Raw genomic sequence first — 10193 nt, forward strand, 5'->3', positions numbered from 1 at the left:
CCATGGAGAAGCCAGGCCTGGTGCAGAAGCACAAACAAGCCTCCCCTTTGAAGCCTGTTTAGCTTGGAAGCAGGAAGGCGGATTTCGGGAGGGAATACCAGCTTTTCCTGTTTGATGTTCCGTTCTTGCAAGGCTCCCCCCACCCCTCACCCAGCCGTGCATTGTGTGGAAATGGCAGCATCAGGTCGCTGAAAGCAGTAGCAAGAGGAGCAGTCTGCGAGCGAAGAGCAAAGCAGCTCCATGCAGCTTTAATTTGAATACCCAGACAGTGAGTGCCAGTCTCACCATGGAACAGAGCGATCACGCAGGCTCCCTGGGCAGTGATTCACAGCACTGGGGAGAGGCCTCAGACCCCGAGCTCTCTCCTCGAACCCCCAAGGAATGCATAGTTCCCACTTGAACTCAGGACTTGGCTCCAAGCTCGGAAACAATCTTCAGAAATGAAGCCATGGCTAAAACACACACTGCGCGCACAGAGGCTCCCTCACACACACGTGCACACCAGCCCAGCCTTGCACACACGCATCCCTGTGCACGAACGCATGTGAGGATGCTCGTGTGCACATCTGGACACAAACCATCGTGCACCCGGCCTCTCTGCGAGCTGCCTTGGCCGCGTTTTGCTCACACACACAGAGCAGCTCTGGGTGCACTGCGGGGTGCGTTCCTCCTGGCGTCCCTTGGGCACTGCTCAGCCCGGGGGGCTGCTGAGGCTGTGTGCCTGCTGCTTGGCAGCCGGACAGGAGGCTCCGAGCCCTGACAGTCTCCAGTGAAACCAAACGGGCTGGGAATCTGCCTGATCCCAGGCTTGAGCTCGGCTTCAGCAACATGTGTCAGGACAGATGTGAAAACTCTGTGTCAGCCCCAGATGGGTGAGGTGTTGAAGAGAGTGTCTCCCCTGCGGGCGGCCTGGGGGAGTGGCTTCAGGTGTGAAAACGGGGCCAGGACTCAGTGGAGCAGGAGCTGCCTGCTTCTGCATGTGACCCCACTTGCACACACAGCTTTCTGCATCTGAAAGCAAGCCCAGGGGGTTGGGAGAAGGAGCAGAGCAGGGCGGCATGGCTTGAATCAGGAGGCATGATAACCAGATCCCCTCGAGCCATCAGCTTTCTAACCACCCCCCAACAATCATAAGCAAAGGTGCACGGGTTGAGCTCATGGCTGCATTTCACAGGGCACAGTGCCTTCAGGGAGCGCTGCAGGGCAGAGGTCCCCACGCTCTCAGGGCTGAGCCAGGTGACACGCAGAGGTGGAAGGCAGCAAAGCTTTTCCAGACCTGCAGCCAAGTCCAGGAGCGCAGGGACGCTGCGGCAGCTGAACCCAGATTTCCTGAGCCAGCTCCCAGTGTCCCAGCCCTGAGGCTTTGGCAACTCGTACGTTTCAGCAGCGGGTCACGAGAGCACCTTGTCCCTTAGTAACTGTACCTCCTCTTCCTGTTTGAAGTGATAAACGAGCTGGATGGCCTGGCCAAGGGCCCGGAGATGGAGCACCGGGCTGCAGGCTATGCCCGCCAAGTGCAGGAGAGAGCCAGGAAGTCCATCGAGTTCCTGGAGGAGAGGTTCGAGGGCCGTGACAACTGCCTGAGGGCTCTGACCAGCCGAGGCAACGAGCTGGAGTCCATCTCCTTCCGCAGTGAAGACACCACTGGCCAGCAGGTAAGGAACACAGCCCTGCGAGGATGGAGGCCCTGAGGCTGTGCTGCCTGTGCACACTATAGAGCTGGATGCCTCCCCAGGGACCTGTCCTTTTGCAGGCTCAGAGCAGCCCTGGTCTCCACTGAGCTGCAACACCATCTCCAGGGCAGTGCAGAAATGAGGGTGATGGGGCTGCAGGGTTTTGGGTTTTTTTCTGCTGGGAGTAACATTGCCCTTTTCTTCCAGGGCAACAATGATGACCTGATTCTGTCCTGCTGCCTCCACTATTGCAACGACAAGGCCAAGGATTTCATGCCCTCTAACAAAGGTAGAACAACCTCACATCCTCTTTGTCCCTTCTCTGTTGCAGCCCACAGGCTCTACTCATTTCTCTTTTCGTGGCCCTTGGAGCCCATACCTCTGCATTTGGCCTCTTTCAGCACCAAGGTGTCACCTCCTGCCCCCACTCAGCCCCAGGCTGTGGCCCATCCTGCTGTGTTTCCAAACGTTTGCTCACCTCTAAGTGCACCTTCTGGGACTCCCCAGCCTGTGAGAAGACCCCTCCATACGCACGCAGAGATGTTTTGTGGTGCAGGCAGCACAACTGTTAGTGGTTGTTGTCCCCCAGAGTATACATCGAGGCCATAAAACCACATGTCAGGGCTTTTTGCTTTCCCTTCATCCTCCCAGAGTGGAAAGAGCAGATGCAGATGCAACTATCTGCCCATACAGGGCCATCTCCTGCCACTGCGTGCCACAGCCATGGCTGCAGCAGAAGGTCAAGGGCTCCTTCCATGAGCCCCAGTGCCTCCTGGATGGAGCCTTTTTTCTCCTGATGCCCTGCTGGCACTGTCAGCATGTGCTGGGACCAGACAGCCCCAGTGTGCTGCCAGGGCGGTGTGGATGGGAATTAGATCAGCAGCTGCCCAAGAAATCAACCCACATTTGTCAGCGCGAATTCTTAGCAGCTTAACTTGTCAGATTCACAGAGAAACCGTCACCAAATGTTTATGTGCAAATGATGCTGAATTTTGAAATCATGTGGATTATGGCGAATGGGGCCTGACAAGCTGACAGCCTCTGGTTTGTAACAAGGAGGCGCGTCACCAGCTCGGAGCAGAGGATGTTTATTGTTACACATTTCTTAAAGTGTCCGCACAAAACCTTCCAATCCTGCTTTCATCAGCCCTCGGACCCAGGCCTGCCCTCCCACAGCCACCCCACGGCCGCCCCACACTTCCCTTCCTCCCATCATCTCCCCACCATCCTCAGCCCCAACACCACCATGGCAGCCCGTGCTCGTCGCTAACCTCCCCTTCCCTTTGGCTTGCTACTCCTGGCGCGGCCAATCTGGGCCCATGTTGGGCTCCCATAAACTCTGTTTTTTCCATTCCGATCCTGGCTCAGAGGCACTGTGTTTCCTGTGCTCGTAGGAACAGTACTCTGGTCACAGGACCCAGCTGCTTACACATACCCCATATGCTTCCCCTGCTCCGCACACACGTAAGCGTGGCTCCCATATCCCCAGCCTGGTGTGTTGCGTGCGGGGCAGCTCATCCATCTGGGGGCAAGATCCCTTCAGTTATTTCTCAGCCTTCAGCTCTTGTCTGTCTGAGCCTCAGCCAGAAATGCCTTGGTGGCAGTGGCTACTCCAAAAGCTTCTCGAACGAAAGGTTCGTTTTAGATCTTATAATGAGATCGCCAGAATAATAGCACCAGCTTCCTGCTGGAGCCAGGGTCGCGGGCTGTCTTCCTGGCCTGGGTCAGGCGAAGGCACCTCCTGTTCCCAGCGCTGAGCACTTCCCTGCTTTGGGCAGCGGGGTTTCGCCTGCAGGGGACGGGCAGAGCACATAGATTATACCCAAACCAGAGCAAGGGGAATAGCAGAAGGCCTCCAAAATGAGGTGTGTCTCCAAGCCACGTTGGGAGACCTCAGCTGGTAGCAGGGAGCCCTGGGAGGCTGCGGGGTTTTGGGGTGCAGAGCACACATGGGGACAGCATGGTACGAGAGATTCACTCCACTCTGGGATTCACTCCACTCTGGTTTTATTTCCATCCAGACGATCCCATCCGTTTGCTCCGCGAAGTGGTTCTGCTGACGGACGATCGCAACCTGCGAGTCAAAGCTCTGACCCGCAACGTGCCCGTGAGGGACATCCCCACCTTCCTCAAATGGGCCCAGGAGGGCTGAGGTGGGGCCGAGCAGGGAGGAGAGCCCCTGAGTGAGTAACGCAGAGTGTTGCGGTGGGAGACCGGCTCCGCAGGCAGCCCTCACCGCCACCGCCTTCCAGCCCACAGTGAACAATAAACGCCACGTCTTCAACCCACCCCACATGGCCGTGCTGCGAAGGGCCCCCCTGGGGGGTGCAGGAGAGCTGGGAAGGTCATTGCCGTGGATGGTTCACGTGGAGGCTGGGATGTTGAGTGTCCCCGTGGCCTTCGGGCGGTGCTGGAGCAGAGCTGGAGAGCCCTGCTGTGTAGGGAAGCTTTGGGTGACCCCGGGCCGGATCGCCGGCCTTTTGCTTGGTTTGCTTGGTTGCAGAGAGTTCACGTCGTCAGTTGGTGTCTCTTCGGGTTTGTAGGCTGTATAGGGCAGAGATTGGGGGTGCAACGGTGCAGACTTTGGGATTGCTTGGTCTCACTCAGCCCCAAGAGCTGAGTCTTTGGGAGATGCTGTGGACTTCAAGGGCAGTTCCCCTCCTGCCCAGCTGTGTGCCCCGCATTCTCCATCATCCCTGTCCAGCCTGTTCCTCCTGCATGTCTCAGGCTACATTGGTTCCCCATCCCATCCCCGCTTCCACCCCACAGAGGGGAACGCTGCCTGCTGTTTGCAGAGATGCTCGTCCTCTCTGGTGCAGGGTTTGCTTTTTCGGTTTCGTTTCAGACTTCAGCATAGGATCGTTTTCAGGTGTGTGCCCTGCCTGCTTTGTGGGGGAGGAGGGCTTTAAACACCCCTGATCCCCCCCACAGCTGCTTTCTGTTCTGCTCCCCTCCCACAACAGGCGTTACCTGTTCCCACCTCTCTTCCCCCTACCCCTGTTTCCCACACCGCTACTTTTAGCCACATTTTCAACCCAGGGCTCAGCATGAGGCCAGCGAAGCCCTTTGAGTCCCTGAGGAGCCTGGCCCCAAGCCCAGCTGTGAGGGTCCCCTCTTGAGTCACCCCAAGCCCTGCAGGGACACTGCTGTCTCCTGCACCACATCACATTGTCCCCACCACCAAGCCCTCATCCCCATGGCATTCCAGATACAGAAGCCACAAGGGAGCGTTTGCCCATGAACTGGCACCCCTGGAGCTCCGTCACGCCTCGGTCTCATCAGCACAGAGCAGGACTGACCCCAGGGCCACCTCCAGTTCCCACCGGCGCACTGCAGAGGATGCAGCAGGACCGAGCTCAGTGTTTTCCTTTCCTGCGTGGGTGGCTCGGACCTGGTGTCTGCAACAGAGCACGTTCAAGCAGGAAGCTCACTGTCATCCGTGCCACGGTGAGGACCAAATTGGGGCTCAGGGCCTGAGCGGCACACATGGACGAGCATCAGTTGTGCTCACCTGTACCATACACATGTCCTGGCAAAGGGCTCAGCGCAGGTGCAGAACTGCACAGTGCAGACTGGGAGTCCCCAGGCAGCTCAGCCACCAGCAGGACGGTGCACAGAGTGGTCGCGGGTTTACACGAGCACCCAGGACCCACAACCTGTGCCGCACAGCGCTGGGCATAAACAGCGTGTAGAATCCTCAAAGCTGAGTGCATTGGAAACGTGTTCTTGCCACCCTGCACGCTGTGCTGGATGCCCACCACACTGGGGGGCTCACTGGGCAGCACAGTGTGGTCTCACCGGGCTGAGTGCGCCAGGGCCACCCACGCCAGCCCTTTGTTGGGGAGGTGGCCGCGTTCGGGTGATTTTGTTAAGATGGTTTTAATCATTTTTAGTATTAAACACTTGTCCGTGCAGCCTGTTGTCTCTTGCCGTCACTGGGCACATCGCTGTAGATGGGGAGGTGGTGGGGATGTATGGCAGCGCGGTGGGGATGTATGGCAGCACGGTGTGTCCCTGCTGTCCTGCACCCTCCCTGTTAATAAATGGGACTCAGGGCAAACAGCTTCTCCTCCCCTCTCACAGCCCCACACCACCCACCCAGCGCAGCCCCGTGGGGTTCAACCCTGCTCCCCATCCCAGCCCCGTGCATCGGGGCCGCCAGAGAAGGACACGAGGCTGTGTGTGTTAATGTCACTTTATTGCTTGTTCCGTTTCGACTATAGAAAAAAGGGCGAGGAGCCCGTGTACAAATCGGACGTGATACAGACCCCGCTGGGCGCTTCCAGCTGTGCTTTGGGTGCAGCTGCTGCCGGTGCTCGACCCCCAATATGGGCACAGATGCCCGGTGGCAGCTCTGGCCGGATGCTGGCAAACCCCAGGGGGAACCAAGTGACCCCCGCCTGTCCCTGGCTGGGAGCAGACACCTGGGTGCACAAGGGCTCACCGCAGAGCAGCCAGCACAGCGTAAGGCACAGTGGCTGCGAGGCTGGGGACAGTCACTGCCCCGGGGCCTCGTGTGCAAAGGAGAGGAGGGGGCATGGGGAGGGGAGAAGCTTCACATTAGCCCCAGGCAGAGGGGTCGTGGGCCTGGGTGGGGGGGTCCAGACTTAGGGAGGGGTCACAAGAGGGGTGTCGCAGTGCCAGGGGTGCCCCTTGGGGGCTCAACCCGCTGTCATTGCAGCCCAGCCTGGGGGCTCAGCTCTCCCCAGCGCTGCTCCCAGCCCCTTCCCGCGGCCCCGCACCTCCGCTGCCCACGTCCACGTAGCTGACAAACCCAACCGCTTTGTCTTTGTCATAAACTCCCGGCCCGAGGCTCCCCAAACCCGATCCGACCCAGCTGAGCTGGGGACGGGGATCTTTGGCAATAAAAGAGGTGGGCCCGAGAGCACAACCACCCCACAGGACAGCGGCTCCCAGGGGTTCCTCCACCCCACGGGGCCCCGGGCATCCCTGATGGCAAGCGCTGTGGGGCAGGGTGCAGGGGCTCAGTCTGTGACAAGGCCCTGCCCCACCAACCGAAAACACTGGCGGCTGAGGGCTGAAGCCGGAGAGCTCAGTGCTGCTCCACATTGAGGAGCATCGTGTTTCCCCGGTCACCATCCCTGACCCCAACCAAAACCCCACGTGAGCCCTGTCCATCAGTCTGTCCCCAAGCTCCCAGCACAGCCCCGGGGAGGAGGAGGCCCTTCGCTGTGGCCGCGATGGACGAAGTACTCACGGCCCCGCGGCAGTGATGGCGGCACAGTCTGGGTTCCATCACAGCAGAGCTGAGCTCCATTGGGTCCCACCACGGGGCGGGCGGAGATGGGGACAGCCCCAAGGTAAGGAGCGGGCTCATGTCCTCCAAAGCCTCAGGGCTCAGGCTGGCGGCACAGTGGGGCGAGCCGGGAGGTCAGTCCCTGAATATCGGCTTCTCCCCACCGCTCACAGCGGGACGCGCCATCCAGCCGGCCCAGGGCAGCTCTCATGGGACCCCCTGCTCCAAGTGAGTTCTCCGGGGCCGAGCACCCACTACCTCCATCCCCGCCCTGCAGAGGCACAGGGGTCCCCAGGGCCACCCCTCTGTTGGGTGCTACGGGGGTGAGTAGCGCTCTATGGTCCGTGCAGCATCGGCATGGAGGTGCGGAGCCTGCGCCAACACCTCGGCCGCTTTGTCCTGGCTCAGCCCCAGGTGCTCGGCCGTGAACTTGGCCAACGGGTAGAGGCTCTCCATGGCCTTGGGGTCGCTGAGGAAGTGTGAGGTGTGGGACAGCAGCTCGGCCGCCTTCTCCTGCTTCAGCCCCAGCTGGTCGGCGGTGAGCCGCGCCATGGCGTAGACGCTGTCAGGGAAGTCCAGCTTGGCTTTGCCGTCAGGGCCGGCCGTGTGCATCTTCATGTGGCTGATGAGGTTGCGCTGTTGGGCGAACTTGCCTCCGCACACCTGGCACTCGTAGGGCTTCTCCCCGGAGTGGATGCGCATGTGCTCGGTCAGGCGGTACTGCCGGGTGAAGCGCATCCCGCAGGCGTCGCAGGCAAAGGGCTTGAGGCCGAGGTGGCTGCGCATGTGGCGGGTCATGGTGCCTCGCTGCGTGAACTTCTTCCCGCAGATGGTGCAGGGGTAGGGCCGTGTCAGCCAGTGCGTCTTCTCGTGCTGCCGCAGCGTGGCCGGGTCCTTGTAGGACTTGTCGCAGGACGAGCAGCGGTACGGCCGCAGGATGTCCCCCAGCCCCGCGCCGCCCTTATCCAAGAAGGGCACGGCCTGCTCGGCCGCCGCTTTGTGGTACAGCTCCTCTTCGTTGTGGGCCTCCACATGCGCGTTGAGCTGCTCGGAGCTGGGGAAGCCCTTCCCGCAGGGGATGCAGACGTACAGGTTGTCGCCCAGGCTCTCGGGCTCATAGCCCAGGTGGTTGCAGTAGCGGTCCAATGCATCGCCGGGCGACGGCCCCTCGCTGCTGCCCGTCTCCTCACTGGTGCTGTTATCTGGCTCCAGGTCGTTGCTTTCCACGCTGGGATAACGCGGCTGTGGGGCGGCGGGCGGCGATTCAGCTTTTTCCTCCCTCTCCAGCTCCTTCTCTGCCTCCCCTTCGTCCAGGTAGGGCCCCAGCGGCTCGTGCTTCATCCAGCGGTACATCAGCTCACGCCCATCACCACGAGGCAGGGGGGGCTCGGCACAGGGTGGCGTGCCACGGAATGGGTCAGTGGCGTGGGGGTGTCCCCCCGGTTCCCCACCTGGTGGTGAGTCCTTGTAGGCAGCGGGGTGGCCGGCCAGGAGCCCCCCAGTCACAGGGGGGCTGTCGTGCCGTGGGGGCAAGGAGGGCTCGCGGGGCTCTGCGGGCAGCAGGCGGTCGGTGGGCAGCAGCTGGGCGGAGGGGCCGGTGGGGCTCTTCTTGGAGAGGTCGAGGCCACACGGCGGCGAGCAGTGCCGCTCAGGGGGGCACAGCCCATGTGGGTGCAGCGGGGTGCCCTGCGAGGCCGACGCGTAGAGCTCCCCACACTGAGTGTTGAGCGGGGCCGCCGGTTCCACGGGCTGCAGATCGACGGGTCGCGGCGTCCCCGAGTAACAAGCCTGGATGACCGGCGTGGCAGCGCGCAGCCCCCGGCCCAGCTTGTAGGGCGCGTACCCCCCGCGCAGGTGGCAATACTTCCCGCTGCGCTTCAGCTTCTTCTTGCACAGTGCCACCAAGCCGGGGATCTGCAGGTAGCTGGCGGCCGCCAGCACAGCCCCCAAGCTCTGCTCGCCGCCCGGCTCACATTCACCCAAACGCCCGGTGTAGATGAAATCGAGGATGAGGCGGAAGATGCCGGGGCTCACCATCTCGTGGTCCAGGTTGAGCAGGTTGTCGTGCACCACCAGCGACTTGAGGTAGGCGCTGCTGGCCGCCAGGATGTTCTTGTGAGCGCGGAAGAGCGCGTTCTGCACCACGATGATCACGTCGCACAGGAAACCCTTCGTGCGCTGCGTGTTCAGCTGCAGCAGCAGCTGCCGCGAGTGGCTCGGCACCTCCATGGCCTCCAGCATCGCGCCGCGCACCCGCCGCCCTGCAACAAACGGCCCCGTCAGCCCAACGCCTGTAGGGGATGTAGGGAGGGTCGGGCACTTCGGGGGCGGGGGAGGACGTGGGTGATGGGGGGGGGGGGGGTGTTGCTCAGCCCACCTCAACCCCAACCCCGGTTCTCTGTCCCCCGCTGCGTTCTGGCTGCTCTGAGCGCAGCTTTCCCTGTGCCACGCTTATATCGGGGCTCGCTTCGCGCCGGCCGATGGGGCGGGGAGTGGGGTACAAACCCCCAGAGGCTCAAATTTAGGCTCAAATATTCTTTTTATTTTTGGGGGGGAGAAAATGACATCATCCCCCCCCACCCCCCCACCTCCCCGCCCCCGCTCGCTTCCAGCACCCCCCGCTCCCACCTGCCGCTGCCCTCACCGGAGGAAACGGGGGGGGATTGGGAGGGGGGGAAAGCGGAGAAAAGCGGCCGTCCCGCTGCCCTCCGAAGAGCCTCGGGGCCGCCCGCCCCCCCGGGGCCGCCGCTCGCCGTTACCTGCGCCGCTCCCCGCTCCCCGCAGCGCTCCTCCAGGCTCTTATGGCCCCGCTCCCGGGAGGCGGCCGGCCGTGCCCCCGGCGCCCCCCGCCCCCGTTTCCTGCGAGGTGAGCGGGGAGGACGAGGGAGGGTAAGGAGGTGGGGGTTGAGGGGGGGTGGGGGGGAAACGGGACCTCCCCTCCCCGCCTCCCCTCCCGGTGCCGCCCCGGTGAGTGCCCCCCGAGCGCCGTCGGAGCCGCGGTGCCGCTTTACCTGCCCGTCCGCTGCCCTCCGCCAGCCAGCCGAGCTCTCGGTGGACTCTCATGGCTCAGCCCCGGGGGGGCCGTCGCCGGGCGCTGCCCTCCGCCCTCCGCCGCCGCTCCATTCCCGGCGCTGCCGACCGCCCGTACGCCCCTCGGAGCGGTCGGCGGCGGCGGTTCCTCGGGGCTCCCGACGCCGCCAGCTCGGAGGTGAAACCCGGGCTGCGAACTCCCCCTGACCCCGGCCTGAACTCCGAGCAGCGCC

The 10193-nt window shown here is 62.4% G+C and overlaps 2 protein-coding genes across 6 annotated transcripts in view; one reads left to right on the plus strand and one right to left on the minus strand.

The window, feature by feature from the left end:
* The window catches only part of SMG6 (SMG6 nonsense mediated mRNA decay factor), an 89709-nt gene extending 84122 nt beyond the window's left edge, over positions 1 to 5587 (plus strand). For all 3 annotated transcript variants that reach the window (XR_014936518.1, XM_015880518.3, XM_015880519.3), the window contains 3 exons: positions 1444 to 1655; positions 1881 to 1962; positions 3695 to 5587. Coding sequence is in view for 2 of the 3 variants with exons in the window: in XM_015880518.3 (XP_015736004.2) it covers positions 1444 to 1655; positions 1881 to 1962; positions 3695 to 3825 (425 nt within the window). In the remaining variant the exon portion in view is untranslated. The remainder of the gene's footprint in view (positions 1 to 1443; positions 1656 to 1880; positions 1963 to 3694) is intronic.
* Positions 5588 to 5854: 267 nt separating this feature from the next.
* On the minus strand, positions 5855 to 10183 carry HIC1 (HIC ZBTB transcriptional repressor 1). Of its 3 annotated transcripts, none has more exons than XM_015880528.3 (2): positions 9942 to 10183; positions 5855 to 9191 (listed from the first exon to the last, which is right to left on the minus strand). In XM_015880528.3, exons 1-2 carry the CDS (start codon positions 9991 to 9993, stop codon positions 7246 to 7248), a joined length of 1998 nt encoding a protein of 665 aa, XP_015736014.2. In that variant the 5' UTR covers positions 9994 to 10183; the 3' UTR covers positions 5855 to 7245. The 3 variants fall into 3 exon arrangements, with proteins under 3 accessions (XP_015736014.2, XP_015736015.2, XP_015736016.2); XM_015880529.3 differs by lacking the exon at positions 9942 to 10183 and adding an exon at positions 9690 to 9795; XM_015880530.2 differs by lacking the exon at positions 9942 to 10183 and adding an exon at positions 9308 to 9331.
* Between the last annotated feature and the right edge of the window lie 10 nt (positions 10184 to 10193).

The sequence above is a fragment of the Coturnix japonica genome, chromosome 22 (genome assembly GCF_054131305.1).
Source record: "Coturnix japonica strain WE chromosome 22, WE-NBRP24, whole genome shotgun sequence".
NCBI classification, from domain to species: domain Eukaryota; kingdom Metazoa; phylum Chordata; class Aves; order Galliformes; family Phasianidae; genus Coturnix; species Coturnix japonica.